Source organism: Denticeps clupeoides, chromosome 10, assembly GCF_900700375.1.
Source record: "Denticeps clupeoides chromosome 10, fDenClu1.1, whole genome shotgun sequence".
In the NCBI taxonomy this organism is placed as follows: domain Eukaryota; kingdom Metazoa; phylum Chordata; class Actinopteri; order Clupeiformes; family Denticipitidae; genus Denticeps; species Denticeps clupeoides.
In genome coordinates this window covers 9,565,026-9,585,034 of record NC_041716.1, presented here as the reverse complement: position 1 = coordinate 9,585,034, position 20,009 = coordinate 9,565,026, and the positions used below count along the sequence as shown (strand labels likewise).

Sequence of the window (20,009 nt, the reverse complement as noted above, 5' to 3'; positions counted from 1 at the left end):
CATGGCTGTCTCTGTGTGAACCCTTTATCTTTCCCACTCCCCCGCTTTTCCCACCTTTTACTCACTCTCTCTTAGATATGCTTAATTTCCATTACAGTAATCAATTTGTGATAAACTGTTTGTTTTTTATCAAACTGTTCATAAAAATAGAATAGAGCCATCAGTAGGGCTGGTAAGGCAGCAAATACACTAACGTAATCATAATGTAATTATTACTAGCAGTTTTTTAACACCGACTTAATTAATGCATTCTACTACCTACTACTTTTACTACTAATAATATTATTATGTTGCATGTCACACTTTACTGTCTGATTAATTTTCTGCAGATTAATTTTAAATTGCATATTTTATATTGGTTACATATTGCTCATTATAATAAAATAATACATTTTATGTATTGTGCCCTTTTCATCACAGGATCTCAAAGGGCTAAAAAGAAGAACATAAGGCAAAACATTTAAAAAATAGAAAGAACATTTAAAACAGAGAGATTTAAATAAACATCTAGGAGGGTGTACCAAAGGTTTTATTAAAAAGAAAAAAAATTCCAAACAGAGGGTTGTGGAGCCCTCAGGATGTCAGGGAGGGAATTCCACAGACGTGGGGCAACAACACAGAAGGAGATGGAGGAGGTTTGAGTGTGTGGAGCAGAGGGAGAAAGTTGTGTGTTGAGAAGCTGAGGTAGGGGGGCATGTCCATGGATGCATTGGTGTGTGAGGAGGGAAACCTTATATTCAGTCCTGGTGTAGATGGGAAGCCAGTGAAGTGAGTGGAGGATGGGATTGCTGTGCTCATGTTTGCACAGTCTAATCAGTATCCAAACTGCAGAGTTTTGGATGTATTGCAGCTTCTACAGACTCTTGCTTGGGATCAAGAAGAGAAGTGCATTACAGTAGTCCAGTCTGGAGGTGATAAAGGCAAGGATCAGCTTTCTGGCGTCTGATAATGGGATACTGGGGCATAGGTTGGAAATGTTCCAGAGATGGTAGAAGGAAGTCATGGAGAGGTGGTTTATAAGATTCAAAGGTGAGTTGGGGTCCATTTTTACACCAAGATTAGTGACTGCTGATAAACTTTTACCAGGCCATGGGTAATTATTTGGTCTGTGGAATGAAAATCCATTGTGGCTCTTCACTTGACTGAGAGGAACAAGGTAGAGGATGAAAAGGATGGGGCTAAGGACTGACCCCTGGGCAACACTGCAGGACACTGCGTGTGGATTTGAGGTGAAATGACCCATGGAAATGTATTCTGTCCACTTTGTGAGGCATAATTAAAACCAACTAAGGGCAGTGTCAGTTCCAATGGTGAAGAGGAGCCGGTTTAGTAAAATGTCATGATAGACCCAGGAGAAAAGGGATTGAGGGGGAACCAGTCTCATATGACATCAGGAGGTGTTTGTGACTACAAGTGCAGTTTTTGTTCTGTGACCGAACCGTAATCCAGACTGGAAGTATGAGGTGTTTATGAAGATTGGTGGCAACTGCATTCTCAAGCACTTTGGATATGAAGGTGATATTTGGGCCTATAATTGGAAATGACATATGGGTCAAGGTTGTGTCAAGAAAGTAGTCTTAAAATGGCTTTCTTCAAGACAGGATTTGGAGAGAGTGATTTATAAAAGAAGTGATCAGGGGACTTAAGATAGTAATGGGTTTGTACCAGGCAGGTAGGGAGAGTGTCTAGGGAACAGGTGGAGAGTTTCATCTTCCTGGTTATGTTCTGAACTTCTTCTGATGAAGCCAGAGGAAAGCAGTTTAGGGGTCGGGAGATGGCACATGTGGTGGGAATGATTTATGTTAGGGGGCAGAGAGGGCAGAGTGAATGTGTGCAATCTTGGAAGTAAAGACAGTGGAAAACAGCTGTTTGGAATTTCCCAGGCTATATATAAAATGTATAAAACTAGAACAGAGATAACTCTGTAATCGCTACATCCTGGGGGACTCATCCAGAGAAGTTCAAAAGCCACGGCAGGGAAGCGTGGTCTGTCCTCAGCCAGAACTCAACCTCAAGCAGGTAGGGTTGGAAATGTTTGACCCCCTTGACTAAGACCAGCAGATCTAGCCTAGTCATGCAGTAGTTCCGCTCTGGGTGGCTGAGTGCACAGCTTAAGTAGGCGATTACTTGCTCCCCCTCTTCATGCTGTTGTGACAACAAAAACTCAGAGTTGAGGATGAGCACTTTTCCCGCAACGGGGGGGCGTTAATACTGGGTCATTTAGCTGGTCAAAGGCCGTTGTGTCTTCTATTGTGATACAATGCAGGGAGAGTGCTGGCAAATCCATTGATGATGCATCTATGTTTGGAGGCCCAGGAAGCTATCCCAAGAAGCTACGTACCGGCAGTACCGTTTACGGAACCGGCCAACTCTTAACTGCCTCCAATTTGGGTGGGTTGGTTGCAATATCCCAGAGGAGGGAAGTTTCTCAGTGGACTTACACTTCTTGGAGTTTAGGGAGAGCTGAGCCTGGACAAGTCTCACTGTTTCATAGTCAGCCAAGTACAACAAGAGGTTTTTCAGGTAAATGATCCAGGCTGAAGGTGGTACAGTTTCCAGGACCTTCTCTGTCCATCTCTCAAATGTGGCTGGGCTGTTACACAGGCCAAAAGGCTTCACCAAAAACTCATAGAGGCCACGTCCCACCATGAAGGCCATCTTCTGTCATGCCTCTGTGCCAGCAGGACCTAGGACCTAGCCAATAGTCACATTTCAAATCAAGAGAGCTGGTAGACCAGGACAGGCTGTCCAGTGCCTTGTTGATGCAAGGCAAGGGATATAAGTCCTTCTTGGTCACCACGTTTAGCCGCTTGTAGTCCACACAGAAGTGTACCAAGCTGTCCTTCTATCTTTGCAAGACAACTGGCAATGCAACTGTGCTGACAATGCTGGATGATGCCTGCAGCTAGCAACTCTTCAATATTTGTCTGCCTCTCACTTTAGTGCCAGTGGGATGCGGCCTTCTCTCTGTCGGATGGGTGGTGCATCTACCAGCTGCTGGCGCCTCATTTCTTCTTCCTTTGCTGTCACCAACTTCACTGGGTGTTTGAGTTTAACCGGCTGTAACGGTGTCTGTGTCTCCACTGCCCTCCTCCGGTTGGGGCAGTGTGCCATGATGTGCCTTTTCTTTCACATCCGGGATCCCGTCTGGGATCATGTTCTGGGCAATGATCTGGGCTGGTCTGGCAGGTCTGTTGTTGCAGCTGTAGGGGCTGTAGCACTCTCAAGCTGTCTCAGGAATCTCTTTATAGGCTGTGCTCACCATCCACTTGATATTCGCCTCCAAGGTGGTTGCCACTCTCACTCCCCACTCTACCTTAATTGTCACTACACAGGTACAGTGAGATAACGTTATCTCGCTGTACTTGTATAGTGATAATAAAAGCATCAATCAATCAATCAATCAATCAATCAATCAATCAATCAATCAATCAATCAATCAAAGTGTCCCTCCTACGAGGCTACCAGCCTTGGCCAGACCATGCCATCATGCCATCTCACCTTGGGGAGGGTTGGTTATCCCACAGAGGGAGGGGTTGTGGGGTAGCAGAAACAATGTTTGTGGAGGGCTATGGTGTGTGTCATAGGCACTGTAGACCACCTTCCTTCATGGGCATAGGTGGCCAGTATAATTCACAATGGTCTCAGATTTTCACGGTTTGAACAATTTTTGGCCTGTTCATAAGTGTTTCTGTTTTTGTATGTCTGATCATCTGTCCATCTCTCTGCAGGTCAGTCTGGACTCCCGAGTGAGAGAGGTGATTAACAGGAGGATGCAGGAGCCAAGTCCTCACACATTCGAGGACGCTCAGCTGCAGATATACACACTCATGCACAGAGACTCCTACCCACGATTCCTCAACTCCTCCATATACAGGTCACTGGTGCAGGGGGGCTCACGGTCCTCTTCCGAGTCATAGGTCCCACCCCATCAGAGCGCTGTTACTTTTTTTTTTTTTTTAATCTGTTGTTTCACAAGACATCTGCTATATTTTCTCTTCCTTTTTCTGACCCCCTGTCTCTCTCCATTGCACAACCACTAAAGGAGAAAATATTCTTTTTTTTCCTTTTTCACCATTGCATCGTTGGGATTAGTATTTTTAAGATGTCTCTGCAGACTTTATTTTTGTTTTTTAGTTTTAAAGAAGCTTTTTGTGGATTTCCTGAATCTGCACAGACTTAAAACTGGAAGACACAGGGTTGCTTTTGGAGATGCTTTTATCTTTCCAATATTTTTCCATTTCCCTTTTTGTTTTTTTCCTCCCAATCATTCCACTGTGTGCGGATACAGCTACTAAAGCATTGACTACTGATTTACATAATTGTTTTATTTGCATACACGTGTCATCATATACATTTTCCATTCATTTTGTCCTGATGTTACAAGTTGAAAAGAGACCCTTTTGCAATAAGACACTGGAGTCAACTTTGTGCCATTTGCCCTGGCAGGACACCACTCCTTCATGCTGCTCTGTTTTCCTCAACTTTCACCTTCCACTTCACCTCACCTGACCCATCCACTGTCCCTGCCGTGAAAGGCTCACTGAGCCAACCAGGGGAGGGGCCAATAGGGGGATGAACTTAGTTTCCCAGGTGCAAAAAAAAGCTAACTAATACTCTTGCAATCTGAGGAGAAATTGATTGCACGACAACCAATGTCTGTAGTTAAAGAAAAATATGTCTTAATTAGACAAGTCACATAATTGATCTTTAAATTAGTATTATTAATTAATTTATTTTAGATTTTGTTAAAAAAAAATGTGTTTTTTCCCTTTCTTGTACAAAAAAAAGACCTGGAACATCCAACACAAACCGAGCAAACTGTTGATTCTGAGCATACAAGTGCACTTTTCCCCCCTTTTATCTTTTCCCTGATATCTCTAATGGCACCCTCTGTTAGTTTGAGGTACTTATGCTGGACAGGTATTCCTGTTTAACTAGCCATGGCAGTCTGATTGTGGTACAAACTCCAACACTTTCCCACCCACTGTATCATTCACAACAGCCAAGCCACTTTCAGTAATTCATTTGATTTTTTTTTTAATTATTCCTTTTTTATCTGAAATTAAATTATTTTGGTTTTATACATTTAACCAACACTGGACGTGCACTGAAGCAGGAGCGTGTTTGTGTGTGTGTGTGCTTGTGTGTAAATGCGTATACATGTGTAAATGCAGTTTAGTAAAGTGAAGCCTGATTGAGGTTTGCTCATGGAGGTTCAGTGTTATTGCTGCGGAGCTGGACGTTCTTCTGTTTTATTTACAGAAATGAAATATAACATCAAATTTATTAAAGAATCAGTCGAAGGCTTATTTCTTTCTTCATTTTTTCCTTTATTCTTCAGCCAAGCTAGTGATTAGCCTCTGTATAACTGTCTGTAGCCGATCTAGAGACTTGCCTCTAAGTATAATCTGCTGCAGTTGGAGAACCACTAACACGGTCAGTACAGGTAATGACCTCTTAACTGAACTTGAACTTCCCTGCATTCTGACCTTGGTTGACCTCTTTTCGGATGTGCTGGTCACACAAGCTTGTCTCGTGTACAGTGATAAGCTCAAAAGTTCCCATTGTTCTGCAGTAAATCTCCTGCATTCTGCTGAACGTTCTCAGGTTCACTGGAAGGAGGAATCTGCAGCTTTTTTTTTTTGAGGGGAGGGTTGTCCTCTGTTGATTGTTGTAGCTGTGAGGTGCCATCTTGTTGAAGCAGTGCCAATTCAGAAGGGACTGTGCTGGTGCTAACGCTATAGGCACGCCCTGTAGACAACACCTTGTCTTCTGCTGTACACACCACTTACAAACTAAAGGGACATTGCACCACAAATCTGCCATTTGATTATATATATATAATCACACACACACACACACACACACACACTTTCATATTATAATGAACATGTGACTTCTTCAGTGAATGTCTTCAAATCTGAAAAATGTGTTATTGGAGTTGCTTTTTTAAGAAGTAAACATACAAAAGCTTGGCCTTACAACCACGCCAAAGCAAATAGCTGTATAGAACAGATAATGATTAGGAGATAGTATACATATTGCACTCATGATTACTCTCAGATTCACCACTTTCAGGAAGACTGTGTGGGGAAAAACACACGGATGACAACCTGACAACCACGCATTGTAGATTTCTGAAATAATTGTTAACAAATTCATTAAGGGTCACTGTTTTTCCTTTAAATTCCACTTTTTTATCAGTTATGTGTGGTGTAAGCATCACAGGTTTTCCAAGAATGAACTTGAGCTGAAGACGTGTGTTTACAGGAGCAACTTTATTTAACATGCCAGCTTTTACCCACTGATAGTCCAATCCATCCTATCTACCCTACATCTGTCTTTTGGTCATTTTGTTCAACAAAGATCTACTAAATGTAAGGGAGGAAAAGGATCAGGTTCAATTGAGTTTTCGTGCATTTTGGCAGCACAAAACCCAAATCAGATACCCATTGTGTTATTCTTTTAGAAATGTTTTGTAAATATATACCTAAAATGTGTGTATGTATATGCTATACACTCACACATACTAAAATATATCAAATTAAATATACCTACACCTGTGAATACGATGACATTTTTTTATTAGAATATTTAGTAGGATCACCTAATTTTTTGTTAAAGAACAGTTGTGTTCTGGGTTGTTATAAAGAGAGAGGAATTTTAGAAAGAATGTTTCAGTTGTGCATGAAAGTGCACTGGTCACATAGTGTGTGTATGTATGTGTGTGAGTGCTTGAAAAAAATTATATATATATATAATTTTTTTTTCAATATATATGGAATTTATCATGCTGGTGAATTTGGATATCCAAGAGTTGATGAACACCTTTATGGTAAGGGACAAGCAATAGGAGTCCTGAAGTTTCCACCTAATTCATGAATGATTGGCTAAAGCAGTGAAGAAGTATGGAATCCACCTCCAGGGCTTTGTTTGCCTGAGACGGAATTTACAGTTTACCTTCGCACCAAGGTTCCTCAACACCATCATTCAAGTGTTTAAGCGCAGCCTAGTAATGGGAGTGCTGGGATTTTATAATGTACTCAAAGAACAGGCCTGGAGATCCCACATATACCCACAGGACAACAGTATTGGGACATTCATCTATCTCACTATGGTTCAGCCTCTATCACAACCAGTCACTCCTTCAAACATTTCAGACTTCCTCTTAGCGGCTGAAAAGAAACATGGACGTTGTTAAGAGAAGGAACCTCCTTATCCAGCAATGTTTGTTTACAGGGATTTCTTCAGGGTGCCAAAATTGCAGAGCCTTCAGAAATCGATCACTTGATACTCCATGCACTCCACACACATCGCTGTCTCCTGGCCTGAGAGAGCTGAAAGTGTGTGTGCACATGCTAGATTGTGTATGGGGTGGGGTGTATGGGGTCAGAAATGTACATCTATGTGTATGCAGTATGTCAGTCATTCACACTGTTTTTTTTTTTGGTTTCAATAATGATGTCTAGGTTTCCAAAAACAAGCTGTGGGATTATATATTTTTTTCTCCCTGGCCTTCAGTTCTCCTATACAACTGTTCAGACCCAAAACTGTCATACTTTTCACATTACAGTTCCCTAGACTAAAGGACTTATATGGACAATTATTTATTGAAAATTAGCAGTATATTTTGTATAAAGAAAAAATATTGTTTTGGAAATATGAATTCTGGACCAAAACATTTCATTTTTAAAAGCTTATAATTTTTTTTTGCAAACATGAAGTTTAGTTTGGTGTTTTTTGCACCACTGTGCCATAATTGGTGGGGGTTGTCTTGGTTGATAATGGGTGGGCACACATGTACCTCCACACCGGATTCTTTGCCCATCTGCTATGTTCTGTAGTTTCAGAACTCTGTTGTATTTTATTTTAGGTTTTTTAAGAGAGAATATGATTCAAATAATAAATATGTTTCTGTTAAGTTTGTGGTGCTACTGAAGATTTTTTGTGCCTCATTTTATCCTGAAACATCATAAATGTCCCGGTCCAGAAGTGAAGTGAAGTGAAAGTGATTGTCACTTGTGATACACAGCAGCACAGCACATGGTGCACACAATGAAATTTGTCCTCTGCATTTAACCCATCACCCTGAGTGAGCAGTGGGCTGCCATGACAGGCGCCCGGGGAGCAGTGTGTGTGGACAGTGATTTGCTCAGTGGCACCTCAGTGGCAACCTTGGCAGATCAGGATCAAACCGGAAACCTTCTGATTAAGGGGCCGCTTCCTTAACCGCTAGGCCACCACTGCCCATGTTAATGAGCAAATGTCTTATATCATAACATCATAATGTTTTAAAAACTGTGTGTTACCTTCACACGAGGGGGAAATAGGTACCCGTTACTTCAGTTCAATTTACCTCTAGGATATTTAAAGGATTGTAAAAACATTCTAAATAGGTACATAAAGTCTTTGTAATCAAATGTTTTCAGCATCTATTAATTTAGAAACTCTCTTCAAATCCATTGGTCTGTTGAACTGCAAATGTGTAATATTCAGCATGTTCACAGATTTGAGGAATCAGTTGTTCTGTAATGTCTAGATCAGCTGAATGTATGGAAATATCCTCTTATTTCCAAAACAAGCATTGAGGCTTATAGAGCAAAACACCTCCAAACACTCCACAGCAAAGCATGGGTTGACAGTCACAGAAAACCTCTATTGCCTGCATATAACTGATATTATTTGCACATTTAAGGATCTATTGTTGGACGATTATAATGCATTAGAAACCTTTAAAGGGACTCAAGGACAATTTATGTGTTGCTGTGTATACTGCAACATGTACAATTTATGTATACCGTGTTGCCTTGTTTTTTAAAGGTAACTAAAAAATGGACCTAAAACAGCCCTGGGGAACACTACAATTTTAGACTATTTAAAAATTCTTTATTCTTATAAACTGTCAGGAAAATATTATTGTTAATAATCAGTATGTCAAGAACATTGAACAAAACCTGATTTTTATTAATATGTACATGAATAGTTTATAATGATGGGAAGAGTTTTGATGATCGTTTAGAATGTTGGCGCTGTAGACCTGAAGATTATTGCAGCTGTTCTCAGATGAAGGAATGTGTGATGCCACTTATTGCAGTAGAGATGGAGCATGCCACTGCAGTCACAAGGTCACTTTCATCCATGTCAGATTTCAGATGGGATGGTCACAATGCTAGATGGTCTGTAATGCTAGACTGTTTTGATCTGGAACGTCACCATACATCTGCCATAATCCCCTGGCGCCCTGACAGTACTTAAATTCAATAGAGGTAATTAAGAAATGTTTTGACAGTCAAATCCAAATTACAGCCTGGGTGACAGCCTCAACACGTGTGCCCTGTGTCCTCCACAAAAGAAGAAAACTAAATAAGACTTTTTTTTTTTCTGGTGTTATTATGAGGAAATATGTGATGTCATTTTTATCTTATGATTCCAGTACCCTTCATTTCAGTAGTGTTGTTTTCATCAACAAGTGTTTCAAAATTCTGAAAACATTGTCTGTATATGAAATATATTAAAGGTCCCCTAACATGAAAAAATAGCAATTTGCTTAGTGGTCCCCTGATACTACATCAGAAGGCTCTTTCCGAAATAGGTGTAGAATTATAGACACTTTTAGCATGTCCCATTTTTCAGTGTGTGTAGCTTTAAATGCTAATGAGGAGAGGCAGGACGAGGAGGAGAGCAGTGTAAAGAAGTTGACGGGGCATTCGTGGAAATGACATCAACACCATTCACAAATTGTTGCCGTCCGATTTGGACCGGAATCCCGATTTGGACTGCATGCTCATGCACGATGGTTAGGTTTAGGAGTAGGGTTAGGTTCAGGCCGTACCATGGTGGCTTTCGGTCCAAATCAGATTACCAGTCTAAATTAGGTAGTAACACCAACCACAAGGTTTGGTGCGGACACAAAATTGTGTAACCTTTCCCCATAAGGGGTGAAATTCCAGATGCAGCTGTCTGAGCAGAACGGCCAAAGCACTCTTTACACCTATCACCATTTCTAACCACCATAGACAGACCAGAGGAATTTGTATTAATGCTAATAAATCTGAAAAATTGAAATTTTCATGAGAAGGGACCTTTAAAATATCATTGATTTAGTCATGCAAAGTCACGCATAATATTTTTATCAAGACCAATACTATCTACTTCACTTTGTAAGGCTGTTATCAAAATGTAATCAATGTTGCTATAAGCATGAACACATGCCCCCCTGTGGCCTTCTTTGAAAGTGACGTTTTCCAGACCCTCCTGTGAATGTGCACATCATCACGTGTGAGGCAACTTCCACTTTTTGAAGTATTAATTCCTTGTTTCTTTTCCTATTTTTAAGCACCTCACTTCATGTTAAAATCTTAGCACCTTGCTTGTGTGTGAATTCACAAGAATTAGACCAAAAAAGAGGTCTTGTGCAATTTTAATGCAATCTGTATTGAAATATTATTGAGTGATGTGGCAGAAATTCATACAAGTACTTAATTTTTTTTCTCCTGCTGTCTCTCTCTTGTGATCCAGGTCCTGATCATTGTAAACATACATTTCTCTTCAGACACTTCACACTCTAGGAACAAAACCATCTGTTCATAACGGCTCATGCGGAGGAATGAAAATTGAAAATGCATAAACTTTGTATGCAAAAGCACTAAGAACAATTTCACACAACACCTCCACAACCAGCAGAAATGTGTATAAAACTAAGAGCACCATGTTGCTGAGAGATAAACAAGGAGGGGGAAAGGCACAAACTTGATCCAAAGGCCAAAGCAGAATAGACCAAAAGCTATAAAGGCAAAGCCTATCAATGGTGGTTGAATGATTCTAATAGAAGAAAACCATTATTAAATAAAAAAAAAAATCATTTACATCTAATGCCTTTGATAACAGCACTCGTAGGTAATATATTACAGCATTATGAAAATGAATTATGTATAAAAATGATACCATATTTATATATATATATATAAAAAAAAATGTTTATAACAAAATTAGTTCCCCAATTCATGTTGGTCTTGTTCCACTGAAGAATCCAGATTCTTCATCACTTCAACAGAACTGGGAGGAGAGAAGAGATTAAAATGTACAAACTGTGTGAACAGAAGCAAAAAAAGCGGAAGTAAAAATTAAGCCCAAATTAATACTAGAGTTAGGATTGTGGGCCTTCTGTAGGCCTTCGCTTCAGCTTGCTCAGAAATAAACTATTGCATGATGCCAATGTATTACGTGACAATAAACCACACCATTCCAAACAAAGCACACTGCTTTTATATATGTATGATGGACCAGTACTGTATAAAGAACTAATAGGCATAATTCTCAGAACCAGGTTAATTTGAGCATTTCTTTAAAACCTCAAACCTCATGTTGGTTGCATAGTGTAATTAGTTTTTTAGTGTAGACTGTTTTTGTATGGCTACTGCCCTCTTGTGGTTGAATTGCAGAAACTGAAGGGCAATTCAACAGTTGCTGGTGTCTCAGAATGTTTTCCACAGCAGGTATATAGACAGGAAGAATAGGTTTTAGCTTTATGGACCAGGTTAAGTAAATAACACGAGACTAAAAAGGCTGAGCACCAGTGTAAGAGTGGCATTTTGCATCTGCACCACTGTGTGTCCTTGTTCTTCGCAAGAGCACAGTTCACTTCAGTTCTTCAGTGCTTTCGCCTCAAGGCAATTTCACATTCAGGTTAGTGTGGTTCCACTTAAATTTAATTCAGAAATCCTGAATTCAGTGTAATAGTATATGATATGAAACAGTCTTAACAGTTGTTGCCTGATGTCATTTAAGATAGGGGTGGTAGTAGCCTAGTGGGTAACACACTCGCCTATGAACCAGAAGACCCAGGTTCAAATCCCGCTTACTACCATTGTGTCCCTGAGCAAGACACTTAACCCTAAATTGCTCCTGGGAGACTGTCCCTATAACTACTGATTGTAAGTCGCTCTGGATAAGGGCGTCTGATAAATGCTGTAAATGTAAATGATATCAATTTTACTGCAAGCAGGGAGGTACAGCTGTGGAAATATTATTTGCTATAGCCTACTGTGGTCTTACCTTCCATCTGTTCCCGCAGTCATTACACAAAACAAAAGTGGTCATTGGCTCATCTGCACTGCGTGTCTGCACCTGCAGTCATAAATGAATCAATCAAATAAACACAGATCTACAAAAATGATCAAATAAGTGCATAATGACCTCATCAATCACATCTTTCAGGTACAGGTACATTTAAAATGTGCTTTTTTGTCTGAGACTTAAAACAATATATTGGTAGAGCTAAGATATTTAGGATGCAATGCAGGGGTACCTGTGTGTAAGTACAGCTCTTGCCCTTGCATTTGCCACAGACAAACATGTCCGTCTCTGTGCCCCCAACTTTGGAGAGTTGGTGCTCCCGGATGGACTCTTTAGTCAACGCTTTTCTGATTTCCTTCAGCTCTGCACTCGCCATTTCCTGTAAGGGGGCCAGAAACAGAATAACTTTGTAGCCAGCAAAACCACATCTGTACAAAAGAATGTTCTTTTTACAAAACACATACACACACACAGACCTCTGCCGTCATGGTAGCGATACAATCTGAGGAGATGTTCCCACACAGCACATTACGACGCAGATCTGGGTTCTTTTGGTCCTTTAAGTTGGAGATGCGACTCCTCAGTCTAGCCTTATACTTCATGTCAGTGGATTTGAACTCCTGGTAGATGCGTAACTCAAAAACGTTAAGGTTTACAACAGACTGAAGATCAGGGCCCTGAAAATTACCAGAACAAAACCAACTAATAGCATGCAGGTTCATAGGTATTAAAATTTCAGTATGGAAGAGACACAAAGAGTAAGAGTAGGGAACACCTAGAGAAAGACCTTGAGGCTGAAAGGGTTTTAGATCAAGCTCTTGACAAAGAAAAACTCTATACAAAAAGCATCAGCATCACAACAGTCACCAAACAAGGGGAAAAGGCAAAAAGAAAGGATATGATCTTCTATCTGTGCTGCCAAATGGTCACAATCTGCTCCAATTGTTTTATAGTCATCTAAAAAAAAATATTATACATCATGTTTCAGTAGTACACAAGTGTACATCCCATCATTACCAGCCCCCATGGGGAAACACAATACATCAGTATATGTGAAAGTGAAGTGATTGTCACACGTGATACACAGCAGCACAGCACACAGTGCACAGTGAAATTTGTCCTCTGCATTTAACCCATCACCCTAAGTGAGCAGTGGGCAGCCATGACAGGCGAGGAGCAGTGTGTGGGGACGGTGCTTTGCTCAGTGGCACCTCAGTGGTACCTTGGCAGATCAGGATTCGAACCAGCAACCTTCTGATTATGGGGCCGCTTCCTTAACCACTAGGCCACCACTGCCCCTGATAGTATCTGATGGAATAAGCTATAAGATACAAATATTTTCATAGAAGACAGCAGCTAACACAGATGCATTATCGTGCAGAAAATCTGTGTCCTATTCGTTTTCAGAATACAACTGGCTCCTTTGTAAACCAGTTGAATAGGCCTACGTTACTGTATTTCAATTCCGATCATAATGGTGGTACTTGGGGAACCTAATATTCTTCCTCAGAGAACAGTGGTTATATGCATAACCTGATATTCAGTCAAATATAACCTGATATTCAGTCAATTCACTCGGTACAACACGGGAAGCATGGGACATGTATGCATGCCCTGCCCAGCGAAACTGAACCAGATGGTTAGATGGGGTAAGCACTGCAGTAAACATAAAAGGAAAGGAAAGCACATCCAGGCAATAAAAACACACAAGTAAAAGTGGCTGCCGCACAATAAAGGTCCCCTGACATTAATTTTTTGTGTTTGTATAGATCTTAGTGGTTCCCTAAAACTGTATCTGAAGTATAGTTGCCAGCTACAAGTACAATAACCTAGTAGAACAGACAAAAGAAACATTTTTCGTTTAGTCAAATTTTAATAATTAAAGCAAGGTAATCTTATTATTATATTATTCAAACAAGTTTGGAGATTTTAGGTGGCGCCCCCTTGCATCGCAGTAAATTCCAGACAGAAATACAAAAAAATATAAATAATTACGACAGGGCTCTCAAGTTTAGAAGAGAGGTGAGAGTGGCATTGAGTGACAACTCAAGGAATGGGGTGTTTCATTAATAATTTTATTTATTAGCGGTTGTTATTAATTGCTCAGGAAAGTGGAAGAAAAGATTTCCTACACAGCGCACACAATTCAATAAAATTATTTGGCCTGTTTGGAGAGAGAGATGATTCTAATGTGATTATATGTCAGTCATCCTGTAATAATGAAATATGACCAAGACTACTTGTTCTGAACAGGTGTTGAACAGGCTGTAAAAGTTTAGGCTACAGATACTCAGCAAATGGGGGGGTCAACAACAGCAGTCAAGTTGTCATTGTTTGAGTCAAACAAATTATGAATTTGTTGTAACAATAAAACAGAAGATGACTTACTCTGTGCTTGAGGTTTTGCTCTGAGCTACTATGGATGGGGTCGACAACATTTTCGGAAGATTTTGTTACAAGTAACAGCATAACGCACAGACTTCCATGACCTTTTCAATGGTGGTTGTGTTGCAGTTTACCCAGATACAATGCTGCCTTTTTCTGATTGGCTGTTGCTGATAGGCCCTTTCTCTCTTGTCCCTTTCTGTTGTCTAGGCTGACTGAGCAGAGAAGTGCGTTTTCCATACTGTGCCTCTAGATGAGAGATACAGAAAATCGAAACCACGATATGATGACTGCGATTAAACAAGAGGAAATATTTTATTGAGTTTTTATTTTGGACACTATAGTCTTGTTTTTATTAGCCAACAATATTACATGATATTTCATTATAATTATCGTGGCATGATCAACATTTACATCGCGATCAAGTCAAAAAGGTTAGTTATAAACCTTTAAATAAATAAATGTATTTATTTATTTTCAACCAAATGCTCTGAATGGCGGGATCAAAGCATAGGCGTGCTTAACGCCATTACTGAGCACCACCCTCTAGATCCCTGAACATTGTCTAATTGTTTAAATGTTACATGTAGCAGCCAAGTTACATTCTGCCATAAACTGCACGTGTGCAACACAGACAAACGGGGCTACATAAAGTGCAAACGGGACACAGGCAGTGCAAGAGTAGCATTTAGAAAAAACATGTAGACAACAATGAGACAGACCGCATTACACTAGTGAAATGAATAAGAAATGTGCAAATACTGTATAATTCAATAATAGATAATATTACTCAATGTAACAGAGGTAGTGTGTGTGTGTCAGTCCAGAGTGGAAAGTTCATGAGTGTTCAGGATAGTCTGCCCGAAAAGAGTGTGTGTGAGGGGTGTGTAGAGTCCTTCACAATGCTGGTGGTTTTCCTGATGCAGCGTGTGTGGTAAATGTCTGTAATGGAAGGAAGAGAGACTCCGATGATCTTCTCAGCTGTCCTCACTATCTGCTGTAGAGTCTTGCGGTCCGATTCAGTGCGGTCCAGACAGCAGCTGTTTAGAATACTCTCAATAGTCCCTCTATAGAAGGTGGTGAGGATGGGTGGTGGGAGATGGGCTTTCATCAACCTCTGCAGGAAGTAAAGACGCTGCTGGGCTGGTTTTGAGAGCCCAGGGGACGTTCTCATCTAGATGAACACAGAGGAAATCTCCAAACAATATCAGTCAATGTTCAGTGGAAAGTGGTCCCTCCATTCTCTTCTACAATCAACAATCATCTCCTTCATTATTGTCCAGGTTAAGAAATAGATTGTTGTCCTTACACCCATCTGTCAGTCGTATGCAGACTCATAGTTCTTGCTGATGAGACCCACAATGATCATGTCATCAGCGAACTTATCGCTGCACAGTCGTGGGTCAGCAGGGTGAGCAGCATTGGACTGAGCACACAGCCCTGAGGAGCTCCAGTGCTCAGTGTGATGGTGCTGGAGATGCTGTTCCCGATCTGGAGAGAATGCGGTCTGTCAGTCAGGAAGTCCAAGATCCAGTTTCAGAGGTAGATGTTCAGGCCCAGCAGGCTCAGCTTCTCAGCCAGGTGCTGAAGAACGATTGCGTTGAATGCTGAACTGTAGTCTATGAACAGCATTCGTGTGTATGTGTCCTTATTGTCCAGGTAGGTGAGGATCAGATGCCGTGGAGCAGTTTGGACGATAGGCGAATTGCAGTGGGTCCAGGGTAGAGGGCAGCAGGGTCTTCATATGTTTCATGATCAGCCTCCTGAAGCACTTCACCATGATGGGTGTAAGTGCTTGGGGACGGTCGTCATTGAGACACGACACTGAAGACTCCTTCGGCACGGGCACGATGTTGGGGGCCTTGAGACATGTTGCACCAATGGCGGTGCTCTGTGAGATGTTGAAGATGTTGGTGAAAACATCTGCCAGCTGTTCTGCACATTCTCTGACCACCTTCCAGATATTTTGTCTGGTCCAGCAGCCTTTTGTGAGTTAACTCTGCCATTGTTAGACACAGCACCTGATCACTGGGAGGAGGGTTGGATTTCCTCACAGTCATGTTGTTCTGCTAGGGAGGGGTCACTATCACAGGCATAGGTTTTAGTCCTGTAGCTTGTGACGGCCTGGATGCCCTGCCACATGCGGCATGTGTCACCGCTGTCCTGGAAGTGGCTGTGAATTTTCTGCCCGTACGCACACTTTGCTGCTCAGAGCTCATGGAAGCCGGGACAAAAAAAAAAAAAAAAGTCAAGTGAAGTGATTGTCACATGTAATACACAGCAGCACAGCACACGGTGCACACAGTGAAATTTGTCCTCTGCATTTAACCCATCACCCTGAGTGAGCAGTGGGCAGCCATGACAGGCGCCCGGGGAGCAGTGGAGGCAGTTACAGGGCCGCTTCCTTAACGCTAGGCCACCACTGCCAGTCTAGTGTGGACTAGTCCGAGTCAGACCGGGCATGCCTCATGGCGATCCTTCTCATGGATGTAGAAGCCTCAGTGCTGATGACAGGGATGAACACTAGGCGTCCCTTTCACTGGGGGAGCTTCAGTGGACAAACGACGACTAACCAAAAGAGGCTGTTGTCCATCAAACCTTTGGAGCAACTTGCTGAAACGAGTAAAATCTGGCAAAACCGTCAGCAGCTAAATGAGTCTCGATAAGCATAAAGCGTCCTTAGTAAGGTAAAGAGTAGGAAATGAGGGGAAATGGCGGCAACAGGTGGTTTTCATTGGCGGGCAAGGCTCCTCCCCCGTTGCCCCATCTGTATTCAGCTGGGCACGCAGAAACGCGGCTATCCCATACTCCCTCTGTTGTACCAAGTAGATAGACTAAAACCACTACACCATAGCTGGTTGGGTCCTGTGTTTAAATGAAACACAGCGAAGGTGTATTAGCATCCAGGCTCGCTATGTGACGTGCCTCTAGTGCTAGTAGCCTAGTGGGTAACACACTCGTCTATGAACCAAAAGACCCAGGTTCAAACCCCACTTACTACCATTGTGTCCCTGAGCAAGACACTTAACCCTAAGTTGCTCCAGGGGGGGACTGTCCCTGGAACTACTGATTGTAAGTCTCTCTGGATAGGGGCGTCTGATAAATGCCATCAATGTAAATGTAGTGGGACACACTGCTTAAACCTGACAGGTGACCAGCTCTTCACATAGCACCTTTAAGAGAACGCACGTCACCTCAGGTTCACCCCACCATGTCCTTACCGCCAGTCTGCAGCGCGGTGACCAGGAGCTCCCTGCATTTTGTGCGGACACTGTCTGTTGTGACTGGAGCAGGGGGGAACGAGGTGAACTTTGGGGTTGTGGGAGTGGTGGGGGTCTTGGGGGTCTCTGGTTTCTTGCTGCAATAAAAAAAAATGTAAATTGTGTGAAATAATACTATGGACACGTTATTTTTGTCATGTGCAGTGTATGTGTCAGGAGTATAACTCAGACCTCCTGTCACTGGATCCTGGGCTCTCTTTAGAAGATGATGACTGTAGAGGAGAAGCACTTCTCTTCCTCTCTTCAGACTTTCCTTCTGAGCCGTCTTGAGGCCGTATAAACATAAAACACAATGTTACCTTTGATCTTGAACTTCATTGTCATGAGTATGTTTCATGGTCAACTACCGCTCTGCTCGCAATAAACTTCTAGTAAAATACAACGGAATGGAACACTGATGCATCCAAAATGAACAGAAGTGTGCATTCGGTGTTGACAGATTGGGCTGTTTTGAAAATTATCGGTCATTATCGTTTCATGAAACACATATTACATAGAACAGCTATCCATCAACCTAGTTCTTAGTTATTTGTGTTAAGTGACAGTAATCACTTAACACAAATACAGATAGTTTTGGTCATTTCATGTGTTCCACGCCAATTTTGGACGATTGACAGCCACATATCTGGCAACTCTGCACTACTTTGCGCATCCTGCGTATTGGCGGGAATGGGTTAAAATAAACCAGAATGAGGAAGTAGGGCCTGTTAGAGCTGTCAATCATCATCATGGTTTTCTACATTTGAAGTTTTAAATTCAATTCTGAGTGAAAGCAAAAATGGCTGATGAGTAGTTTCTCCTCACCTAGACACAGGCAACTAGCAGGTGTATGTCAAGCAGTACATCTATACAGCAGTACAATTATTTTTATTTATTTTTAGAATTGATTATAAAATCAAAGAAGATTCACATTTATCATTTACAGTCACGTACCCAGAAGTTTCTTCCAAGTCTTTATAAGTGACTTGGCCAAAGTCTGGACCTCTTCATCATTGCTTTGCTTTCTTACCGCATTCACGGACATCCCTATCCTAGTTGACTGGATGGAGAAAATAATTAAAGAAAAAAAAAAAAAAAGAAGAAAATTGTCACTTTTACATTTGGTTTTTACCTAAATACAGTCTGTAAAAGGACAGAACGACATCTACCTGTAGAGTCTCCAGGGACATTTTCATATTCTTCAACACATTCAGCAGATCTATGGCGCCATCCTTAAAAAAAAAAAAAAAAAAAACCTTCCAAAATCATATTCATCTCATGTGCACATTCATAAAATGAAACAAGGTCTTTTTGGACAAGGTCCAAAACTTAAAAGTCCAACGAGCAGCGTGCAATACGACTACGGTTGAGAAAGTGAGTGTGCATGTGTTCCGCACGAAGTGAATGGCAGCCGCCAGCTCATCAATAGGACTCGGACAACGCAGCGGCGCCGCGCCGCGCCGCGCCGCGCCGCGCCCTCCTGAACCGGCCCCTCGCACACAACGCTTCCCTCTCCACCAGTCAACAGCGGGGTGGCTTCTGCACGCTTTTAAAAACGACGGACGCCTGTTCAAACTTTTTTTTTTTTTTTTTTTTTTTTAAAGCTTTACATTCGAGAGTGTAAAGTAAACGTCGACAAGCGTTGTCCGCCTTGCGCGCTCGTCGTAGTCGAAAGCGAAATATAAACGGTTAGAAAACGGGGAGGGCGACGGAAAAACCACACACACAAACACACACACACACACACCGATTTTTGTTTATTCCAGCGACCGCGGGGAACGTTGTTGCACTCCCTCCGCTCAACGTTACATCTCGGTGAGGCGGATACAATCGTGTATCCCGGGCTGGAAATCGACATTGGCTTCCAAAATGGAAGCGAGGCGAGGACGGTGCGTTTTGAGTCAGCGAAGAGCGGCGGCTGGATGAAAGTGCAGAGATTTTCCAGAATCTTCCCCGCCCCTCCAAAGCAAAAAAAAGTCCGACCATACCTGTCCTCCGATAGCGAGAAAGCTGGGTGAGGGGCGACCCCTGGACCCGGACCAGGCAGCCCCGACTCACCGTGTTTTTCTTGTGCACCATCTTATCCAGTTTCTTAGCAATGCGCTCCACCTCCTGGTCCTTAACCATTTTGCGAAGATGTCAGCCGTGTTCGCGGAACGCTACGGTCATGCCTCCATTTATGTCGGGCGTAGGGGGGGGGAGGCACACGGCACGACTTATCCCTCAATCCCAAAACGCACAGAATCGCTCGGTCGACTTTGTGTGTGTGTGTGTGTGTGTGTGTGT

General features: G+C 42.0%; 2 protein-coding genes across 8 annotated transcripts in view; one reads left to right on the top strand and one right to left on the bottom strand.

Moving 5' to 3' along the window:
• rgs19 (regulator of G protein signaling 19) overlaps positions 1-7,924 on the top strand; it is a 39,879-nt gene extending 31,955 nt beyond the window's left edge. For all 6 annotated transcript variants that reach the window (XM_028993791.1, XM_028993786.1, XM_028993787.1 and 3 more), the window contains one exon: positions 3,732-7,924. In XM_028993791.1, coding sequence (XP_028849624.1) covers positions 3,732-3,920 — 189 coding nt within the window. In that variant the 3' untranslated portion in view covers positions 3,921-7,924. The remainder of the gene's footprint in view (positions 1-3,731) is intronic.
• A 1,022-nt stretch (positions 7,925-8,946) lies between these two features.
• Positions 8,947-20,009, bottom strand: tcea2 (transcription elongation factor A (SII), 2). Of its 2 annotated transcripts, none has more exons than XM_028994586.1 (10): positions 19,782-20,009; positions 18,893-18,955; positions 18,678-18,783; positions 17,916-18,009; positions 17,685-17,821; positions 12,979-13,035; positions 12,555-12,709; positions 12,311-12,457; positions 12,058-12,129; positions 8,947-11,058 (listed from the first exon to the last, which is right to left on the bottom strand). In XM_028994586.1, exons 1-10 carry the CDS (start codon positions 19,848-19,850, stop codon positions 11,050-11,052), a joined length of 909 nt encoding a protein of 302 aa, XP_028850419.1. In that variant the 5' UTR covers positions 19,851-20,009; the 3' UTR covers positions 8,947-11,049. The 2 variants fall into 2 exon arrangements, with proteins under 2 accessions (XP_028850419.1, XP_028850420.1); XM_028994587.1 differs by having other exon boundaries at positions 19,712-19,814.

Excerpts from the sequence above, each read along its gene's own strand:
- tcea2 (XM_028994586.1), bottom strand. The coding sequence starts at position 19,850 with ATGGTTAAGGACCAGGAGGTGGAGCGCATTGCTAAGAAACTGGATAAG. Across the intron at positions 17,822-17,915 it reads CCAGGATCCAGTGACAGGAG|CAAGAAACCAGAGACCCCCA; the intron begins GTCTGAGTTATA and ends TTTTTATTGCAG. Across the intron at positions 13,036-17,684 it reads CACCGCGCTGCAGACTGGCG|ATGACTATAAAACAATTGGA; the intron begins GTAAGGACATGG and ends ATTTTTTTTTAG.